At 40.9% G+C, this 23,432-nt stretch overlaps 1 protein-coding gene across 2 annotated transcripts in view; it reads left to right on the top strand.

The window, feature by feature from the left end:
* The window catches only part of TBX20 (T-box transcription factor 20), a 195,526-nt gene that overhangs the window by 78,503 nt on the left and 93,591 nt on the right, over positions 1 to 23,432 (top strand). The window contains exons 9-13 of one of the 2 annotated variants that reach the window (XM_067562505.1): positions 428 to 504; positions 14,334 to 14,402; positions 18,721 to 18,745; positions 20,174 to 20,261; positions 20,922 to 21,059. In XM_067562505.1, the coding sequence (XP_067418606.1) occupies positions 428 to 504; positions 14,334 to 14,402; positions 18,721 to 18,745; positions 20,174 to 20,261; positions 20,922 to 21,059 (397 nt within the window). Of the gene's footprint in view, positions 1 to 427; positions 505 to 12,788; positions 13,275 to 14,333; positions 14,403 to 18,720; positions 18,746 to 20,173; positions 20,262 to 20,921; positions 21,060 to 23,432 lie in introns of those variants that run through there. The other variant, XM_067562503.1, reaches the window with a different exon arrangement.

Below are 23,432 nucleotides of genomic sequence, written 5' to 3'. Positions count from 1 at the left end.
GTAGACAATTCATTGACACTTATTTCAGTCAGTTTCATTTCCATCTTTCATCCATTAGACTTGATTTACTACTGCAGGTTTGGGTGTAAATTACACCTGCAGTAGCAAACCAAGTGGGGAATTCACCCTCCAGGGAAAGATGCTGATGGCACTTTCCCTAATACAGGGGAATACAGTAAGTGATATTTTCCCTAGTTACTTTTTCCTTTAATACAATTGGCTAACCTCATTCCTGGTATAACTCTCCATTAAGATCAGTGAGGTTGCAACTGGGATGAATTTGGCCCAAGTTCTATAATAGCTGGAAAATCTGTAACTCAGTGGATTTGCATGACAAAGGTTAAGCCTGTTTTATTTACTCATTAATTAAGAAAAGCATCAGCTGCAACTCGCAGATTAATTGTTCTTGCTGCTCCAGTTTCAAAAGGTCTGGACCAGGAAGAGCACAGCTGGGTGGAGGAGCCCCACATAGAAGAACCAGGAACCACTCAACTTTTGAGCCAGGTAAGATGGGTATAGTCATCTTTGTTATTTTTATTAAGGATATTACATGCTATTTGTGTAGGCTTAGCCTATCATTCATAGAGTCATAGAATTTAAGGCCAGAAGAGATCATCAGATCATCTAGTCTGATCTCCTGTATATCACAGGTATTAAACACCTGTATAGAGCCAAAGAACTTATATGACTAAAGCACATTTTCCAGAAGGGCATCCAACTTTGATATGAAGACATCAAGAAATGGAGAATCCCCCACTTCCTTTGGTAGCTTATTGCAATGGTTAATCACCTTCATTGTTAACATTTAGTGCAGTGGTACTCAGACTAAGGCTCGGGAACCACAAGTGGCTCTTTAACGTGTCACCAGCAGCTCTTTGCAGCACATGATATTAAAACATTGTGATTCAATTATTAACCAGTCAGGATGCTTTTCCTATGTTATTAAATAATTGTAGAATACTTGGTCAATCATTTTGCTGTGAGATTAATCTATAAAAATAGTAGCTGAAACTATGAATTCACACTACTGTGACTCTTTTGGGTAATGTTGATCAGTAATTTGGCACCTGAACGACTGAGGTCTGAGAATCACTGATTTAGTGCCTTATTTTCAATTTGAATTTGTCTGGCTTCAGCTTCCAGTCATTGGTTCTTGTTATGCCTTTCTCTGCTAGGTTAAAGAGGCCTGTGGTACTTGGTATTTTCTCTTTGTTAAGGTACTTTTACACTGTAATTAAGTCACCTCCAAATTTTCTTTTGGATAAGCCAAACAAATCAAACTCATGAAGTCCCTTGTAAGGCATTTTCTCCAACCCTTAGATAATTTTTGTGACTTTCCTGTGCCTTCTCCAATTTTTCAACACTGCTTCTTAAACTGTAGTCACCAGACCTGTATGAACTTTTCCAGTATCAGTCTCACTAAAGCAGGATACAGAAGTAAAATCACCTCCCAACTCCTGCTCATCACTCCCCTGTTTATATATCCAAGAGTTGCACTGGCCCTTTTTGCCACATCATCACACTGGGAGCTCATGATGAATTACTGGTCCATTATGAGCCTGTGGGGGCAGTGCATCAGTGCAATGGCACCTCCTCTGGCCAAGCCTGGAACAGCTCCTGGGCTCACATAGCCTAGCAGGGCTGTCAGTCTATTACTGGCTCCCAGGAGTCTGAAAACCCTTTCTGCACTCCCAAGACCATCAGGGAGTTAGTAGGGGAACTCAGACCCGCCCACTCCACTAGCTTCCAGCTCAGGACCCTCAAGCTAGATAAGCAGGATCAGGGTTCTTCAATTCTGACAGTGCCCTGAGTTCCTTTCTACCTTCCTCTGAATCTCTGCAGGCTTTCCAGCCTGTCAGTCACTTCATCTCCTTCTGGGCTATTGTCTTTGGGCTACTCTTTAGTCACTTGCTGGCAGAGGCTCCTTTCTCCAGCCTGCCACTCCGCTGGTAGCCAGCTCAGCTCACCTGTCTGCTTCTTAGCCCTTTTATCTTCCCAGCTGTCATGAGACTGCCAGTCAGCGGTAGCCAGCAGTGCCTTTATTAACCCTTTGGTTGCTGGGCGAGTGTGGGGTACATACACCCCCATGACTGACCCTTAAAACCTTTTTAGAGTCACTGCTTTCTGGATACAGTCCCCCATTCTGTAGATGTATAATCTTGTATTTGGCTGTATTAAAACACATTTTGTTTGAATGGGCCCAACTTAACAAGTGATCCAGATCATTCTGTATAATTCATCCTCATCATTATTTACCACTCTGACAATCTTTGTTTCATCCACCAATTTTATTAGTGGTGATTTTATCTTTATTTCCAGATAATATTGTATAGTGTCAGGCCTGGTACTGTTTCCTGCGTAACCCCACTAGAAACACCTCAATCTCATGATGATTCCCCACTGACCAATATTTTGGGATGTCAGTTAGCCAATTCTTAATTCATTTAATGTTTGCTTTATTGATATTATATAGTGCTAATCTTTTAATCAGAATATCGTGCATTACTAAATCAAACACCTTACAAAAGTCTATTACATCTAAGTAGTTTCCTTTATCATCCAAACTTATAACCTCAAAGAATGAAGTCGATAATTGACAGGACCTATTTTCCATAAAATTATATTGACCAAAATTAATTACATACCTTTCTTTTAATTCTTTATCAATTGAATCCTATATCAGTTTCTTAGTATTTTGATGGGACTGATGTCAGGCTAACCAGTCATCCTACTTCTCCTTTTTGAATATTTGCATGGCATTACATGCTTCCAGTCTTCTGGAATTTCCCCCAGTATTCAAAGATTTATTAACAGTTAACATCAGCAGGCCAGAGATCTCTTCAGCCAACTCTTTTAGGTCTTTTGCATGCAAGTTACCAGACCTGCTGATTATAAAATGTTTATTCCTAGTAGCTGCTGTTTAACTTCCTCCTTAGTTACTAATGGACTGAGAAGTACTTTATCATTCTCATGTGATATAAATATATCATTTTGCTTCTTTTCAGATATAGACCAGAAATATTTATTGAACTCTTCTACCTGTTCTTCATCATTATTAATCATTTTACCATCTCCATCTAGTAATGGACTTATACCATTGCTATGATTTCTTAAGTTCTTAATATATTTAAAAATTCTCTTATTGTCCTTAGCTCTGCCAGCCACAGATTTTTCCCTGGTGTCTTTAGCTTTCTTTATCCTTTTTATAAATTTCGTAACTTCAGTTTTACATGAATTGCTATCTATTTCCACTTTTTGTCCATTTGTTATATGTTGCTTTTTTCCCCCTAATTACTGGCTTCACCTTGCCACTGAACCAGGATAGACTTTAATCAAAGTTGTCTTTTTTCTTGGTTGCGGAATCATGACTTTTTGGCCCTCTAATAAACTCCTCTCTAAGTATTCCTAATAATAATCCTAGATGATTCTTCAGTTGTGGGTGGATTCGGTGACATTGTATTCATCCTCCCCTACATCTTTTTTTTTTTTCCTATGTTGCTGCTTAAAAGTAGAGGGAATGGAAACCCCAAACCAGCAGCTTACAGTGGCTGAATGAAATAGTATTTTAATAGAAAAGCATTAATGCAAAAGTTAAAGCTTTGTGGCCATTTCCTGGGCAAAATATAACTTGCCTTAACACAATCCTTTAAGGCAGTACCATCTAAATAACGCTGAATATTAAGTTACTCTCCCACTAGTGCAGAATCTGGTTTACTGCTGATTTTATTTTGGTCCATTCTTAGAGAGTAGTAAAATTGAATTTATCACTTAGCAAAATTCCAGGTTTCTGATATTCCTTGGTAAGAGAAACCTCTCTTTGCCACCACTGTAACTGCAATCCCTGTCCAGTCACTTAAAATTTCATATATCAAAAGACATAGAAAGGTTTCTCTTGCATAGATGGAAAGTCCCTTCCTTGAGTCCTGGAATAACTAGCCCTTCTTCCATTCTGGTATCTGAAGCAACGTGACATTTTATAAGATTGCCACATCAGTAAAAAAGATATAGTATAATCGCCATTGCTGCTATGTATCCCATGACCTAGACCATCCCTCGTCCCCAAAAAGAATTTTTTGGGAGCATTGAAAGGTAAAATTAACTCACCATTTCATTTCCTGGAAAAACTCCATTAGAAAACTTCACAACAGGCAGAAGTTTGCTGGCCAAGAGAATCACAAGAGAATGGCATCTTGAGATAAAACTTGTTACTTTTGAGTTGTGGCTGTGCATAACAAGTACCACATTTATAGAGATTCAAGGGCACTTGAACATTTTTCCCTTGCTCTGTCATGAGCAAGGGTGACAATATCAGACTTCCAAGGGGAGGGACAATATCTAGGAGACCACTCAGTGTTGGTGAATGACTCAGGGCTGTTTGAAGGATGGGGGGGGGGGGGGGGGGAGAGAGGCAAAAGGGACAGTTTGCCCCAGACTCTGCATTTGAGAGGGCCCCCAAACTGAGTTCTGTTGCAACGTGGTGTAAGTGGTCACAGTGCCACTCAGGTTTGGCCCAGCCACCCCTCCATCATAATGGAAGGGTGGCCAAGCCAAATTTTAATGAGTGGAATTGCAATCTAGTGCATGGGTGATTGAGGGCCAGCTGGGCCATATCTGAGTGTGCTGTGATATCTTGCACGAGGTCAGTGCCCAGAGCCAGGACCAGCCCCATGGGACAGGAGCTGCTGCTAATGCAGGGTGAGTGCAGGACAGGTTCACTCTCCTATCCCCCTGCCCTCAGTCTCCTCTCAGTGTTTTTACATCCTTGAGTTTTTTGCAGAGGAGGAGGATGGCAGCAGCTCAGTTTCAGATGTAGCCCCAAAAATCTCTGTTTAACCTGTAAAACCTTCAGAATTTGAGGGTAAAGTTACAGAGGACCAAGGGTGATGTGATCATGGAGGTGCATAAGGAATGCTCCAGGTGATCAGAAAAGCACATGGAACCTGAGGAGAAGTGAAGAAAGGAGGACAAGGAGCCTGAAGAGAAGCTACTGGCAGGCAGAGTATCTCTGTCCTGGTTGTGAGAGGATGGAGCAAGATCAGAAGTTTCATAGGGACATGTCTGAGAGACTATTCAGGCACAAAAGCTATAGGGGTGAATCCAGGGGCTTAATGAGCCTCGTGGATTTGTCTTGATGATGTTATGTCCTACAACTTATAGATGACAATTCCTGGGGAGACAGTTAACGAGCCATGGAATCTCACACAGTTAGCAGTATTCACTGTCCTCTATACCTGTTTCAATGTGGGGGAAAGAACAGATACACTGTCTGCCAGAAGCCTGCCAGGCAGTTTGTAAATTGGGCTAACAGCCAATATCTCAGGGACTACAACCTAAGGGTATTGAGGGGTTTAAGGCATTTTTAAGGAACAATGGAGTTGCTGGGGAGATATGCAGATAAGTACTTAGCTGAACATTGGGGGGGGGGGGGGGAAGGGGATCCTTTACTGGACATCCTCACAGGCTAGAATCCACCTGAAGCAGTTGCTAATCTGCTGGAAAACAACTTTTTTGGCACCAAAAAGGTTGCTAAGAAAAGGGTAAAAGCCGTGGTTGTTCAGAGTTTGATAGTAGCAGCCAGAGCCTTTGTGAAACAAAATGAAGTATTGAAACTAGAATGCAGAAAATATAAAACTGATCAAGGATGTGCAGGAGAGTGAGATACAAGAACAGAGAGACAAGGTCACTGAGATAGGGGCACAGTGTGTTATAGGCTCTGGGGCTTTGATTGATAAAGCTCAGGAATGTGAGTCTCGAAAGGAGCAGAACGGCATTCTGCAAGCACAGCTAAAGAAGTGCAATTGGAGGATACAGAACTGACCGGTGCTTTTAATCAGACAGTAAAACTTTTGGAAGGAGAAAGCATTAACAGGGACAGTATTGTACTGCCTGAGGAAGCTCCACCTCCTCATAATCCACTTCTTCCTTGAGCAATCTGGATTCTAAAGCTGCCCCTGTGGTGCCTGTCCTTGTGGAGCCTATAATCATATCCGCATTTGATATCCTGGGTCTTCAACCCAGGTCTGGGAGTCACTGCATCCTGGCCTCCACCCAATATCTACTGAAACCTGGTGGCCATTGAATTGTGAGACATCACAATACAAAGACACTGTTCTTTGCCCCTTACACTCATGAAGAGACTATGTGCAAAAGGTCTAGTCCCATCAGTTTGAATTCTGGAAGAAGGAAATAAAAATAGCTGAAAAGAAATTTTTTTATCTCGTTTACTGTTTGGACTGTCACAGGGCCAAAGCTACGAAACAGTAGTAGAGATCACCTGGGTTAGCCCTAAAAGACACTCTGACTGACAGATTACTCTGTCATCTTTTGAAGCCACAGACTGTAACTCATTTGTGTATACATGTTTGCCTACTTTAACCTTGTAATAACTCTCTCATTTCTTTTCTGAGTTAATAAATCTTTAGACAATTTGCTATAGGATATGTTACAAGCATTATATTCGGTGTGAAATCTGAGTTACAAATTGACCTGGGCTAAGTGACCGGTGTCTTGGGACTGGGCGCAACCTGCATATTTTGCGATCTTTAGCATATAGCAAAGGTCAGCTTTGGCGTATAGCAAAGGCATGCCCCGGGGGTCTATCTGTGACTCCATGGTAAGACTGTTATAGTGCTTTAGGAGTTCACACTTGTTTAATGGGTTGGTGAAATCTAATTATAGAATATACAACCAATTTGGGGTGTCTGTCCTGTTTTGTGAAAGTCTGTTCTGAGGCTGGCACTCATAGTTGTGAGCCATTCAAGACATGACACTAGATACTGCCAGGAAATGAATTTCCAGGTCCTAGACCATTTCCTCCCATAAACTCAAGAGTAGACAGACAAGTTGGCCCACAACACCTGCAAATACATGCATAGAGCAACACAGTTGTGACTCTGTGAATCAAAGGATATGAGCACAGATACAGAGCTAGTGCAGGGAATGACAACAGCATGCTGATATTGACAAAGTGGTCATGCTGTGTAGCGGGTTAGGCTATTGTGCATTGACTAACCCACAACTGCTTAATCTGTTGTTAGCATGCAATGAAGACATCCCGTTAGTGAGAGAAATGGCTTTAGTGAAGAATCAGAGAATCTTTTAGGGCAGTGTTTCTCAACCTTTTAAGTAGCAAGTATCCCCTAACTTCTGAAAATTTTAATAAGTACCCCAACACTCAATTTCCCACGGGATTTTATATTTACAGACTAATGTGTGCCATATGTTGGAAGAAGGGCTGAGTATATAAGGCCGTGATATGACAGATGTCAGATCTAGTGTGGGTAGGGTTGCCACCTTTATACCAGGGGTGCACAAATCAAGTATGTACCTGGGCTAGAGGTGATGTTGGCCAAAGCTAGGAGGCTTTGAGCGGCATGCCAATGCTGGGGAATATAAAGTGCCACGCAATGTGCGGCATGCCAAATATTTTGTAATAGATTTGAGAGGAGGAAGGGGTGAGAGGGAGACAGAAAGAGGGTGAGAGAGAGAGAGAGAGAGACAAGGAAGGAGAGTGAGAGGGAAGATTGTGGTTGCTCTTTTTCTAAAAAGGGCAAGTCTGAAGGAGTACTGTGGTGGCAGTGGGTGAAGGGAGTGTTTGGACCTGAAGTTCAGAGATAAAAAGACACAATGACATAGTCAGACACATGTGGCGACATGCTGAGACACATGCACATGGAGGCACACACACACACACACGCACACAAATAGGCATACAATAATTCAGAATGTAAGATTTATTCTTTTTTATTGAATTTTACGACAGTTTTTAAACAAAATAATACATGAATCATAAAAATTATAGAACAGTAAAAACAATATAAACATTTATATTTTTATACTGGTAAAATCTGGGGCTGTCATAGTTGTCAATTTCACTGTTCAACTAGAGCAGTCAAATTGACAAGTAAGTCTGCGAGTAGAGCCCGGCTACAGGACCGGGCAAGCTGCTGGGCTCTCAGCCTGGCTTTCTGGGCACCGGGCTTTGAGCCAGGTAGGGAAGCTGCCACCTGGGCAAGTTGCAGGTGGCTGCCACCTGGCTATGAGCTGGGGTGGAGGAGGCTTCCACGCGGGCTGGGACCTGGGGATGTAAGCAGGTGGCTGCTGCCCGTCTTCAAGCCAGGGTGTGGGAGGCTGTCCCTTGGCTTGGAGCTGGGGTGTGGGTGGCAACCACCGAGCTGCAGACCCAGCTCACAGGGTGCAGGAGGCTGCCACTGGTCTCCCACCTGGGAGCTGGGACCCGGTGGGACGCAGGCAGCTGCCGCCCGGCTTCCCAAAAAGCCAGCTGCTGCCGCCCAAGCCAGCAGCTGCCACCCACCTTCCCAGGACTGGGACAGCTGCCACCCGCCTCCCTTCACTGGGTTTTTCACAACGTACCCCCTGCCTGTTTCTCGCGTACCCCCTGCCTGTTTCTCATGCCTACCACAGGTTGAGAAACTATGTTCTAGAGGGAAAATAGAAGTGGGGAAGACTGAGGAATCTCTCAAGGGACAGGTAAGGAAATAGGAATGCACTGGGAGTTTGAAAGTGCAGGAGTCACCAGCATAAGTGAAGACACCAGCAGAGCTTGATGACAGTTAAGCTGTAATGTGTAGCTTGTACTTTTGGATCTCCCTGCGTCCATTTCACTCCCTGCAGGATATGACCAACTCCCATTGACTTAAATGGAAGTTATTTGTATCCTGAGGGGGGAGAATTGAGTCCCAGGTGAATATGAAAGTGTTCTGTTCTCCTCCGTCACAAATATACATACAAAAATCACATCTCTCTCCTCTCACTTTTAAAATAATAATTGTAATTAGATTGATATGCAGACGACTGCTATTTTATTAAAATAAAAACATAGCCTGCCTCCCATTATAAGCTGATGGAATAGTGAGAGTGGGAGTATGTCAGCAGGCTGACTCAGTAGCCTGTGCACCAGGACACCCTTCAGCCAGACGATTCCAGTCCTCTTTTCTTCAGGGTTTCAATTTTATTTATTCAGAATTACACAATGTCAATTGTATCAGACATGTCCTTTTCCCTTTGACCTAGGCAGTCATATATAAATTGGATTCTATCCCCTGACCTAGGGAGTCCCGCAGGAATCTTTCTCCTCTCTATAGCTTAGCTGAACTACTTGCTGGTTTTTATTAGGACCAGGTCAATAGTCAAAAATAGCTATGGTTTCAGGCAAAACAGGATGACAAAAATCAGATAACATGGAGTAGAAAAGAGTTTCACTATTTTCAGCTGTTCGGTCCCATAAATAGCCTTGTATTTATTTCAAACATATCAAATGCTTTAATTATTTTTCTTTTATATAGGCTTCATATGTAATAAGATGCAATCAAATGGCAGAGAAATTTATCTTTTGTGTTTAATGATCCCAGGTGCAATTTGGAGAAGAGTTTATTTAAAACCTTATGCTACAAATAAGAGGAATCATTTAAAAGTCCTGGATTTCCTGTCCTCCATCGCCTATGGTACACATTGTTGCAAGCTTTGCATGGCATATATCCTATGTTACTAGTTATCACTGAGACAGATAAATGCATCTGCACAGAGCTAAGGTTACTAGAACAAACAGCAAATGGGCAGAGATGCAGGGAAGAAAGGACACATGGATTGCTGCAAACATGCAGGAGGAGAGGTTATTACCCTCTCTTTGGATACCCTTTACAGCACAAGAAACTCAAGTCCTTAGCATTATCCAGCCACAAATTTAAGAATAAAGACCCAGAGTGTTATTTCGGGGCTCTTTTATGGGCCCCATACACCGCTGTGGCAGTGCATAGGTACTGTAAAGGGCCTAGGGCCAGTAAATGCAGTTACCCCAGTGCAGACATTGCATACGGCAGCTGAAGTGTGCTCTATGCGGCTTTCCCCATAAGCTCCAGTGCCAGGATTTGCCAAGGTTTGTTGGGACCACAATGCTGTGGTGATTCTGAGTAGCACGGTCACTCCTAGGCTGGGCTACTTAAATTACACTGTAGGCCTAGAACAGTCCAGAATTAGATGTGCATATATCCACCTTTGCTCCCTCTTCCCTTGGGCAGGAAAGTTCATGTTGTGTCCCTAAGAGTTGCAACAGAAAATTGCACCTCCAGCTGGTAAGTAAACTGGTGGTCTCCAATGATAGGGTCTGATATAGTATATGACTGGAATTGGGGTGAGGGGGAGAAACAGGTAGGTTGCAAGGGAGAATGGAATGATGGGAGAGAGGGAATGTAGTGGAACTGAAGCTGGAGGCCCATGGGGTGCGGGACTGAATCAGACGAGAGCTGGAATAATCACAGAACTAGGCAGTAGCTTTAGAGTCTGGTTAGATCAAAGAGTTGCAGTGCAGAGTGAATTACTGCACCCCTTTGATGTTGAGATGAGAGAGGGGGCCAGGAGGCCCAACATAGAGAAGACCCCAGTTTGCAATTGCCCACTATTCAATCTGCCCCTGCCATTATTCCATGTTTTCCTTCCCTTTGAGTCAGACATGTTGCCCTTTCAATTGTCACAGAAACCTCTGGTCCCATGTTTCTTTACTTATTAAAAGAACATCACTATTCTCCCCTCCCAAATATTTTCCTGGTATAAAAAGCAGTTGGACTCTAGAAAAGTGTTGTTCAAAGTGTGGATGCAGAGAGTTTGTGATTTTGTAACTGAAACACAGGACTAGGAATCAGGAGATCTGAAGTCCCACCTTTGTGATAAATTTCCAGTTTGACCTTGGTAAACCACATAACTTCCAAATGCCGCACTTTACCCAGCTTCTCATCTTAATCTTTTTATTGTTTTTGTCACCTTATATATTTTCTTATGATCTTATATTATAATCATATCTTTTATAATGTACCCTTCACCTTCATATTGGTAGCTAAGCCTGAAATGCAATTTTTAATCATGCTGCAGATATTATGTATTGATGGAACTTATTGATGGAACAATATGATGATGTGCTATTTGTGCCATGATGCTGAAACCCTGAATTCAACATTAAGAGGCCTAAAAGATACCCAGAAAACAGGAGAGGTGCATGAAAATTGGAACTGTTTGTAAGTTTTAGGACAGGTTACCAAAATGTTTTGGGAGGAGAGAACTGCAGGAAGTCAAAAATAATGTAGGAAGAGAATCAAGAGGAAAGACTAATGTAGAAAAAATAAAGAACACTAGAAAATCCAGAAACAGAAGAATATAGTATAAAAGAAAGAGTGGACCAGAAGAAAACAGACTGAACAGAGAGACAAAGAACAGAACAGGAACAAGGAGTGTAAGTGGTTGAAGTAGAACTAAATTTCAGAACAGACAAACGGGGTTCAGAGAAAAACAATGAAAGGAATCTGGAGGAGAAGCTACAATAAAGTGATAGATGTATTTGTGGGTGCAGGGTGGAAGCCACCTTGTGTTCTAGTTAATTATTCTACAAATTGTAAATTAAACAATGTATATTTTAACATTGCTTTCAGATCCCACACTGTCTGACCTCAGTAGTCCCCTGGCCAAATAAGCACAGTTGGGGTGGAAAAGGAGAGTTCTGCTGCAGCACCATAATTCTCTGATGCCAGAAGTGCTGTATTTGCACCACCGGAGAAAGAGGAATTGTAATCTTAGTACAGTAATTGTAATTATTAGTGTAGGAGGTACAGTGATAGCTGTTGTGATTTACTGAAGAAGACTGTTTTAGAAAGTTGAGAATAGTATTTCAGGATCCAGAGGTACACATACACAGCAACCAACCAGACAATATGTAGGATAATCAATGTCTCCAGGCAATCAGCAATTATACCACGTGCTGAGTTATGCTATTCTCCCTACCCCCTCTAAAATGAAGGAGTCAGATCGCTTAGTAACTAGAACTGAGATATTCTTAACACAATCTTCTGGTACCCCAAGGTGTCCCAGTCGTACATTGCAGCAGACAATATAAATCATTCTCTAGCTGTGACAATTTGCAGGCGTAAGATTTTTTTTTAAACAACGAAGCTTTAAATGAGTCGCCAAAACCCGTTTGCAAAAAACCCAAAAATCCTTTGTCATGAAAGCCAGAGACTTTACAAACCCTGGTCCCAATCCGTAGCTGGTGTAAATCAGTGTAGCTCTACTGACTTCAGTGGAGCTGTGCCTATTTACACCAGCTGAGCATCTGGCGCCCCTCTGAAGCCGCCCAAAGATCTCCAAGCTGTGGGCGGACACACACAACGAGGCGGTTGCAATATCTGTAACAAACGATCACGGAAACCGCAGCCAAGAAGCACAGAGCGGGGCGGGGCGGGGCGCCATCTCCTGTGGCTGGGGGAGCTATTGACCATTTAGCGCCAGGCAACCGAGTGAATGCCCGTCCCAGGGGACATTTACAAACGCCCCGGAGCCCCGGCAGTTCATCTGGAGCAGTTTATTGGATTAAAAAAAAAAAAAAAAAAGGGGGGGGGGGGGGGAAGAGAAGGTTTTTTTTTTTAACCAAACCAACCAAGCACGAGAAGGAGCGAGGAAGAATATGGGGCAGGGGGGATGCCACAGCAGAGGGGGCAGCACCAAGAAGGGGATCAAGGGGGCAGGAAAAGCTTCCCAGCAGCATGAGCGGGGCAGGAGGCTCAGGGGCTGCTCCAGCAAAGGGTGGGGGGGGGGGGGTGGAGCGAGAGGAAGGCGGCGGGGCACCGGGGGCAGCAGCAGCAGCAGCAGCGCGTGGGGTGGGGGTGCGGGTGGGGGGGGCAGGTCCTTTGGTCTCGAGAGGGCGGCGCGCGGGCGGCGCGGGGCGGGCCCGGCGTTCGCTGTGACAGTTAGCGGCCGCCGAACGCCGGGCCGTTGCCGGGGAGGGACGAAGACACGGCTCCGGGCTGGGTGGGCCCCCTCCTGCCCCACGTGGCCAGCGGGGCGGGGCGGAGCAGGCGGGCCAGCGCCAGGCGGGACGACAAGCCGGCGGCAGCAGGCAGGGCAGGAGCGGAGAGTGAGCGAGCGAGCGCTCGGCCCCGGGGCGCCCCGCCCTGCGCCGCTCGGGGACTGTGCGGAGATGGCGGTGCAGACCCGAGGCAGACACAAAGAGTCGCCGCTCAAGACCCCCGGCGCCCAGCAGCCCCCGCCCCAAGCCGCCGGGGCGCCCCAGCCCGCAGCCAGCCCCAGGAGGACCGGCCGCGGGCAGCTGCAGCAATCCTGCGGGGCCGGCGCCATGCGGAAGGGAGGAACCGGCAGGAAAGGGGCCAAGAGCGAGCCCCAGAAACCCAGCCGCCCCCTGGCCCAGAGGCTGAGGGAGAGGCTGGGCCTGGGCCAGGCGTGGCCGCTCCGGGGCTGGAGAGACGGGCTGCAAGGTGAGCGGGATCCGGGGGGGGGGAGCTCTGCACAAAGCCGCCGCCCCCTTGTGCCCCTGTCGCGAAGGGGGTTGACGGGCTTTGCTCCCCTCAGGGAGCATCAGCCCCGGGGTGGGGGCTGTCCCCGCCACGTCTCTGTGCTCCTGCTCCCAGCACGGCGGGGCGGCTGCTGCTGCTGGGCCGCTGCTGCCACAGACGGACAGGACAGACCCGCCCCGCCCCGCCCTGAAAGGCAGCGAAGTCCCTGGGGCGAGGGAGGCTTTAATCCCCTTGCCCTGCTGGGGGAGTGCTCCCCGCTGTCCCAGGGCCGCTGGGGGCTGGGAAAGCCGATTTGCCTGGAAATTGCGTTCCTGTAGTGTAGAGTGACCCCCCACAGGCTGTTAGTTCCAGTTAGAAACTCCCCCCTCCACTTTTTCATCTCCCCCCGTCCCCACCCCGCCGGTGTATTTAACTGGGGTTGACAGGAGTCCGGTGTGTGTGGTCAGTTTCGCTGTTCCCACTCTGTGATGTTATATGTACACCCACATGCATGTACACAGGGCATTACACACCCTTTATACAGCGTCAGAAACTACATTTAAAAAAAAAAACCCTGTAAATAAAAAACGTGCTGTTCATTTTATTTAGCTTTATTACTTTTGGGATTATCCACCTGGCCCTTGGCTGTGCTTTGATGGAAAAATGGGGGGCGAGGCAGGCTGATGGGTGCAAAAGGGGGGAAAAAAGTAACAACTTTATACTAAAAAGTTCTGTGGTTCATCTGTAAAGCTATTTTGTTAAGTGCTCTCTCTCTCTTTTGTCCAAAGTGTCTTTAAAAACACTTCTGATGAACTCTGTAGAAATAAAGTGATGTTTCTTGTAGTCACCTTGATTTTTGTTTTTAGGTGTGTTTATTCACAGACTGTCCCTATGTTTCTCTCAGCTGTTTTGAAGCCAAGTCTGGGTGGCTGTGGAATATGAATGCTGCCCCATGTGAACACAGTCTCTTAAAATGAGATTGCTTTTAATTATTTGAAGTTTAAAACTAAATACTGCTAAGACAATATTTTCTTTTAACAGTATTTATTGAAGAAAAAGGGGCCTTCATCATGAAAGCAGACAGCAAGATATGGTCCACTTTTATACTAGGTAAGGAGATAAACAGGTTAGAACCATACCAGTTCTTGAGGCCTCACTCCTTTATAAAGATGTACTATATCTGAGTTTGTCTGGAATGTAATTGGGGGTGGGGGGGAAGCCTGATGCTTCTTTGCAGGATAGTTATTGCTGCTGTTGCATTGTGTGTGTGTCTGTCTGGCGTGCATGTGCGCACACTCGCTCTCACAAATAAACATCTAGATGGGATTTTCAAAAGTGTTTAGCCTTGATTTAAATGGGAGCATACTTAAGCCAATAATAAAATCCTTTAGGTAAGCTAACATACAAATTTCAAAATAACTGTATTAATATTCAACTAATACTTGTTACTCTTTACTGGGAAAATGTTTCTGTCCTCTGCCTCTTGCAACCATGCTTATCACAAATTGAATAAGATGTCAGATATGAAAGACTTTGATTTAGGAAACTGTATCTAAAATGGGAAAATCATAAATATGAATTTGCCTCACAAGAGTAAGACTGAAAATGGAGACAAATTACTACTTTTTCATTTATATTGTTAATAGCTCATAAGCAGTAATATAACCTGTCATAACACTTTAAAATCAACTTTCATATATATAGTATAGCTTATTGTAAATAATGTTATACGTCATCAGTTTCTGATGTCTGAAATAATATTGCACCAGCAATGTCACAGAGAAAGTGGTTTAGTAATCTGCCAGTGGTGAAAAGAAAGAATTTACTATTCAACTAGACTTCTCTGTGATTGGTTAAATTTAACTGCTTTATTTGGATTAGCTGCTAAACCTTACTCCATTGTTCTAGAATAATACCATGGAATCCTAATCAATAGGTGTCATATCTCCCTAGAAATGATGTTAATGAGTACCATAACTGATTGATCATAATTGTCATAATGATACATAAGATCGTATGATTATCATAATGTTTCGTTATGAATTTTTAATGTATAGTTAGTTTGTAATTATTAAATGGAATTGATAAATAATATCCCTGAAAACTGGTAACGTTTGCTCACTGTCTTTCAGTCTGGATATTGGATTCTGCCTGATGAAGCTGCAAACAGTCTCATAAATGAACATTTGTAGCCATGTTTTATTCAAAATACCTTTCCCGAGCTTTTATATTAATTAACAATTTCACAGATGGGCCAAGTATTTTGAGCTAAAATTCTCTAAAATAATTATTTTTCTGATCAAAATTAATTTCTTAGAACATATTACTTTGGAAAACGAATTTCTAGTAAAAAGGTTAGTTGATAGATGGTCCACCATTCATGAACATTCAAAAATATATTTTGCTGTAGGCAAAACAATTATGCCAGTTGTTTGATATACTGTTTAAGAGTCGCTCTCTATTACTCTTCCAACAGAAGAATACCATAAGACTATATTTGACTTTTAAATCTAGGAATTGTAAAATATACAGTTGCCATTAAACAATGGATAACGTATGACTTTTTTGTTCTTGCTTCAGTTTATCCTTCTATAAAATGCATAGTACAGAGGAGTGTTAAGGCTTAGGTAATGTTTATAAATGGCTTTAAAATACTTGGGTGAAAGGTACCATTAGAATGCACAGTGTTAAATATAGATGCACATTCACAATGTGTAGCTTTAAGGGTCTGATCCAAAACAAACTCCATGTCAATGGAAAGACCTCCTTAGGCTTGATCAAACCATGAAATTGTAGAAGTGCGTGGCCAAGACTTAGAAAAATGGCTGCCTAAAGGTAGGCTCCCAAATAAGTTGCTTGATGGGGTGTGTGTATGGTTATAATCTCACTTACGTGCTGAACATGTGTATGTGTGTACACTTATGATTTCACATAAATAATTCCCTAGAAATGCATCTGGAACTTGTAATAAATTACTAATTATTCAGTCAGTTAGATCTTTTTATTCCTTAATATTCCATCATCTTCCCCTAACAATTTACAAAAATTATTACTCTGATAGATAGTGTAGGAGTTCAGTATGTAACTTTGGAAAAGGAGGGGAAAATAGCTCCATATTTTTCAAGCTTTTTAATTGATATGATAGTAACACTTGTCCCAGGATATTTATAGGAGAAGAAAATAATTGGCTGAGGTTAATGGCCTAAGATGGAAGTTTAGGGTCATAAGCTCTCTTGTAGCCAGTAATTATTTTCCAAAGAAATGACCTGGATTGTGACCTTTATTGGTTCGATAATGTAATCTGTGGAATGCTTTGTTAGCTGGCATTACTGGTTTAAGAGCACTTACCTGTAGGTGGACATAATATCAAATTTATTATATTTTTTGGGGGGAGGGGAGGGAAGATGATTTCTTGATCTACTATGTTTAAGGACAGCAATAAAATCATGTATTGCCACAGTACTGGAAATGAATGTAAAATATCATTTGCTATGTTAAACAAAGATGCTGGGTCTTAAAGTTAAGAAAGGTAAAGTAAAATCAACAAACATCAAATCATGTATCTGTTAAATACCTCTGAAGTTATTTGGTGTTAAAATAAGATTACTATATTGTAAAATTTTGGGTGATATTGCTGATACTGATATTTGGTCTTACGCAAAGTGATATCTTCTAAGACTGGCTAGATTCTAGAAGAAATTGTAGCAGCGAAATAACTTTTAAATAGCAAATTTATTTTTATTATAAAGTAATTGATAATTAAACCTATTGATAAGTAAATTGCTTCATTTATCAAAGACATGCAACTACTTCTCAGTTTGAAACATACCTGTTTAAAAGGCATAGCAACATTAAACAACCGATTTAAGGCAGGAGTTAAATACTTTGTTCAGCTGAAATTTCTGAAGGGAATTAGGCAGGAAGAATGTAATTTCCAGAGCTGAAATTTGGCCATGACATCAGGGCTAACAAGTTATACCCATTTCTTCCTACAGAATATTAATCCATACTAATGTAAATATGTGTGATCTATTTCAAAATCTGTTTTAAAAATATGAACATTTGACAAAGGCTTGGGTTACAGTTTTGTTATTGGTTTAATCTTGTAAAAATAATTAAGGGTCAGACTTTCACAAGTACTGAGCACCAACAATTGGAGCGAGATTTGCACAGGAGCTCAACTCCAATTTAGGGACCTAAATGAAGTTTCTTCTAAAAAATGCTCAGCATCCAGTAGCTTCAATTGTTCTTACTTGAGAAAATCTGGTCATTTCATTTAGATGCCTCCTTGGAGCTGAACTGTTGGAAAACCTTGCCCAGATTAATTTTCAATAAATCTTTATATAGGGAGCCTGAAAAATAGTCAACCCTTATATTCTGAAACTAAATTATGACAAAAGAATAAGTAATTACAATATGATTACTTTACCTTCTTGCATTCTTGAAAGTATAAACCATTTACCAGTAAATTTTGACTATTGTATGATGAAATCTCAGCCTTTGTTGTTCTGCTGGCAGATCTGTGCCATATGTTGTGACATAAGAATGGTTTCCTTTGTCAATAATATTTCATTCTCAAAACATGTTATGCTTGTATGATAGTATGTTTATGCTTGAATGCCATTCAAGTTCTGCTGCAATAGAGCCCTTTTACATAATTACTTCCCAGTCTTGCAAAAAATGTGTGTATGTGCTTATCTATAAATGTGTGTTATCTCATTAAGCAACTGACTAGTTCTGTTGAGCTCAAGGTTAAGCACGTGCAGCAGAATGGAGTCTTGGGTGGTTTTTTTATATTCCAAATAAGAGCATTAAAAGCACTACAAGCTACAATAAGGGTGGCCTTTTTTTTTTTAAACAAATATACTATGTATGTATTTCTGATGTAATTTAAAAAATCCTGGGCCAGATATGTAAATAGAAAACATTTGTGTAAATCTGGAATAATTCCACTGAAGTCAATGAAGCTGCTTGCTTTACACTGGTGTAGCAGAGCAAAATTGCTCCTATCATCTTTTGAAATGTAGATATTGAGGTAATGTTTGCAAGCAAGCATGATACTATTGAAACAGTTTCATCTGTTATACATACAATGAAGAGTGGCATTTGAGAAGCTGAATAAAAGATCTATAAGAAATTCTTGTAAAACCTAATGTGACTGAATGTATTTACTACTAATAATACAAACTTCTTCAAAAACTTTGTTTTGCCTAGATTTTGATTGGTGCAAGATGTCTTGTGACATACAAGACACTAACAGTAGATTTTTTTTTTTTTTTTTTTTTTTTTAAACATGACAATGTTGCTGTCTTAAAGATTTATGAAATGTACTGTCAGCAAAATTAGATGTCATATTTGACTTTTTGCAATGTTGGATAATGAAGAACTTACCTCTTTTCTTTCTTTCTTTCTTTCTTTCTTTAAACAGCTGCTTTTGCAGGAGTTTTACACTGGTAAGATTATTTTTATTGGCTTAAGGTCAGTATAAGTAATGAGAAAAAATACTGTTTTAAAACAATGTGAAGCATCATATAGACAGATTGATGAATAGATAGATAAGCAACAGGGATGACTAATTTGTCCATTATCTTTGTATCTTTCCTTTTCAATGGAAAGTTTTCTTTAACAGAATTATTCTGTTTTTGTGATTCTGGGTTTTAGAGATTTCCCCCTAAACTTTTTGCTGTAGGGCTAAGTCTACTGTTTGTGTGAAAAATACCTATATAGCTGTGACTCTCCAAATCCATGCATATTTTCACTCTTTCCTGTCATCCAGTCAGTTCTGAGAGCTCTCAAATAAATCCTTTCTGTTCCTCAATTAATTCTGCCCATAAATAAATGCACTAATTCTGTATCCCATTTTACCTTTTTTCGGGGCTTCTCTGCTTCTGCTTTCTTGTGTGCACAGTTAGGCCCTTGACCTCCCAGCTACTACTGCTGTACCTAAGATCTCTCTGCTCTAGGTCCCACTTCTTAAAGTGCAATATCTGTGAAAGGATCAGTAACTGCTTTTCTATCTATCTGTGGAAAAAAATGCAGCATCTCCAGCCATTCTGCTCTCTCAGCCCTCACACGTCCCTCCTCCAAACCCCTCTCCCCACAAAACTAGCAATTCTAGTACTGTGTTATTTGCAACCCTCTTCCTCCTAATAAAAGAGCAGAGGCACACTTGGGCTGTTCTGTCTGTTCTGCTCCTTTCTCCTCCCTTCCAGAGAAGGAGCCAGCCCTAATGCGCATGCTTGCAGAGGCATGTATGTTTGCTCTGACAAGTGGGTCCCGTCGTCGTCCCGTCCCCGTCCTCCCCCCCCCAAGATCTGTATCTTTTTATGATAAAATCACCATTTCATATCTTCACGCTGGTACATAATTATACTTTAGTAAAAGGCACTGGGTAGGGAAGACTTCCATGGGCAAATATAAAGTACTTTCATTTCATTGTAGCATTTGCTCCATTTTTTAAAATCGTTCCTTCAATTCACTGATTTGGTAGGCATACATTAGTATTTCCTTCCCTGAAGTACAGATTTGTTAGTTCTAATAGCACTTAGCTTTTGCTCCCTGGGTCTTTTGCACTTTATTTTTCATAAAATATTCTTTATATATGTATTTGATTTTTAAAAAATTCCTCTTTAATGGTATTGCAAGACACACTTGTAGGTTCACGTTCCCTTTATTTCAATTAACTCACTTAAAATGGATAGTGTGAAGAGAGGAGAGTGGAAAGTAATCATCAGTATGACACCAGACTGAATTACAGTAGCTGCATTAGGTATAAAGTGTTTTCTGATGTGAAAATATTTACTGAAGGGTTCTTAGTATGTATAAATCAGTATTGGTTTTAAAATCTCAAAAGTGAAACTGAATAAGTTTTGTTCATGCAGGTGCCATATTACAACTATTTTTGAAAATGACCGTCATTTTTCTCATCTCTCAACACTGGAAAGAGAGATGGCTTTTCGCACTGAAATGGTTAGATCTTTTTTCTTCTAAATAATATAAATAAAAAGTGACACTATATTCTTGAAAGCTCTTATCTGCAATAATTGATTGTGTAACTTTGAAATTCCACAGCAAGGGAAAATAATAGATACAAATGCTCTATGAGTAACATATTTAATATGTTAATTTTGAGGTACAAATCTCATGTATAACTGAATGATATTGCCCTTTCAAATGGGTTTCAAAAGTATTTTATTTTAAGCATATTATGTAATGACAATGCACAATAAAATATGTCAAATTTTAAATATCCTATTTTATAACTTTTTAAAGTTTATTAATTAAAGAAACACATATTTTAAAAAGTGAACATTTACTCCCATACACCAGTTTCTCTGATAGTTTGTTAATGAAACACATGTCCTAACTGCATGGGATATTTTTAACTACCTTTCTCTATAGTATTTCATGCTTCTTTTGAGACAAAATGGAAGTTTTCTTTGGGTGTTTTGGACAACTGAATTTCAAAATGGTATTAAGCATAAGGAAACTTGGAAAATTCTTTAGTCATCCTGACTGGCTTTGTCTTAGTCTTATAATACAGAATTCCACTTAAAAGAAGGAATCTTAAGTAGGACAATACAAATGGTACTACCTGATTAATTTCTACTAAATTATGCACCCTTTTAGGGCCTTTATTATTCCTATTTCAAGACCATTGTTGAAGCACCATCGTTTTGGAATGGAATGTGGATGATTATGAATGATAAATTAACTGAATATCCTCTGGTGATTAACACATTAAAAAGGTTCAATCTTTATCCAGAGGTAAGCCATATTTTGAAAGGAATTCCTGTTTCTATGAAAACTCTGGTTAATATCTTATAGTGCTTTATTTAGAAAGTAAAGATGGTGTTGAAAAGGGTGATACTGCCAGAGGGCAGAAAGAAATCTTCCCTGAAATGTACATTTAATTTTATCGTAACACTGAATTTAAGTACTGTGTGTTAACTTCCTCATTTAAACTAGGTGGCTATTATGTTTCTGTGATTTGGTTTCTGCTGGTGTGTACTCCTCACCGATTTCAAGCAGGCAGCAGTCAAACTAGATATTTTTCACACCTTAATTTTCCATTCTTCAATTGCAATGTATTTTCATTTTTTCCTTGCTTTCTTGTTTTTCTTGCTTCCACTGAAGACTGACAGGTTGGTGATATTGCTTAATTTAGGGCAACCTGTGTTTTTTTCCTTCCACATCACCAACAGTTTCTTTAACAAACAGTTTAGAAGGCACCCTTGTTGAGCGGGTTATGTGCATGTGAACAACATATCTGGAAGGACCACAGTTACTGTAAAGGGTAAATAACAATTCTTTGTGGACTTGATGCAGAGATCACTGAGTGAGGATTTTTGGCCTTAGATAATCAGGGGGTTAGATTGGATTCTGGCCTTAATCTATGATTTGACTTCCATATTGAGAAATAAATGCACAACATGGAACTCCCCCTCCAATTTTCAGACTGGAGAGACATAAAGAATGGTGTTCTCCATGGGTCTGTACCATTGTTCAACATATTCATAAATGATCTGGGAAAAGGGGTAAATGGTGAGATGGCAAAATTTTCAGATGATAAAAAACTACCCAAAATTAGTTAAATCCAGAGCAGACTGCGAAGAGTTACAAAGGGATCTCACAAAACTGGGTGACTGGGCAACAAAATGGCAGATGAAATTCAATGTTGATAAATGCAATGTAATGTGCATTGGAAAACATAATCCCAACTATACATATAAAGTGAGGGGGTCTAAATTAGCCATTAAGACTTTAGAAAGAGATCTTGGAGTCATTGTGGATAGTTCTCTGAAAACATCCACTCAATGTGCAGTGGCTGTCAAATGAGCTAACAGAATGTTGGGAATCGTTAGGAAAAGCATAGATAATAAGACAGAAAACATCATGTTGCCTTTATATAAATCCGGGGTACACCCATATCTTGAATACTGCATGCAGATCTGGTTGCCCCATCTCAAAAAAGATATATTGGATTTTGAAAAGGTACAGAAAAGGGCAGCAAAAATCATTAAGGGTATGGAACAGCTTCCATATGAGGAGAGATTAATAAAACTGGGATTTTTCATCGTGGAAAAGAGATGACAAATGGAGGATATGATAGAGGTCTATAAAATCATGACAGGTATGGAGAAAGTAAATAAGGAAGTATTATTTATTCCACCTCATAACACACGAACTAGAAGTCACCAAATAAAATTAATAGGCAGCAGATTTAAAACGAATGAAAGGAAGTATTTCTTCACACAATGCACAGTCAACCTATGGAACTCTTTGCCAGAGGATGTTGTAAAGGCCAAGATTATAACAGGGTTCAAAAAAGAGCTAGATAATTTCATGGAGGATAGGTCCATCAATGGCTATTAGCCAGGATGGGCAAGGATGCAAAAGCATGCTCTGAAATGTCCCTAGCCTCTGTTTGCCAGAAGCTGGGAATGGGCAACGGGATGGATCACTTGATGATTGCCTGTTCTGTTTATTCCCTCTGAAGTACTGGGATTGGCCACTGTTGGATGATAGGATACTGGGCTAGATGGACCATTGGTCTGACCCAGTATTACTGTTCTTCTAGTCTAGATCATTGGGCAGGCTACCTGCTATTACTTTGTATTTACTAATATTTGCAACTAATTTATTATCTGACTGACTTTTTATGAATCTAGTTTAAATACAGAATAGGAACCTTATTCCTCGTACAGTTTTTTCCCCTCCTTTGGTTACAAAAATATTCCAATATATAACACTTCTATACTATTCTCTTTGAGTGATACAAAGTTCCTTTTATTCTGAGCCAGTAGAGAATTTTGACCTAAGCTGAAATGACCTAGCAAAGACCTTGAACATACCTGATCAAATATGCAACTGCAATGATTAGTAAAAATGAAAGGTGACAAATAAGTATCCTAAATGAGGACATCAAAACATGGGTCAATCAGATACAAAGTGGTGGCTGGGCTACAAGAGCTTGAATAGACTTCAGTGCAAGAAAAGTAGACTAGTTTATTTGTTCAGATCCTTCTAAAATCTTGTTGGCATAATCCAGACCCCAAGCTTTCATTGACAAAGTACTTGAACATGGTCCAGATAGCTAAGAGACAATTGGTGTATGATTGACATAGCAGTTTCCTGCAT

The sequence above is a fragment of the Emydura macquarii genome, unplaced genomic scaffold (assembly GCF_026122565.2).
Source record: "Emydura macquarii macquarii isolate MOO-44397 ecotype Brisbane River unplaced genomic scaffold, CSIRO-AGI_Emac_v2 contig_2432, whole genome shotgun sequence".
Classification (NCBI taxonomy): Eukaryota; Metazoa; Chordata; order Testudines; family Chelidae; genus Emydura; species Emydura macquarii.
This window is presented reverse-complemented; position numbering and strand designations above follow the sequence as displayed.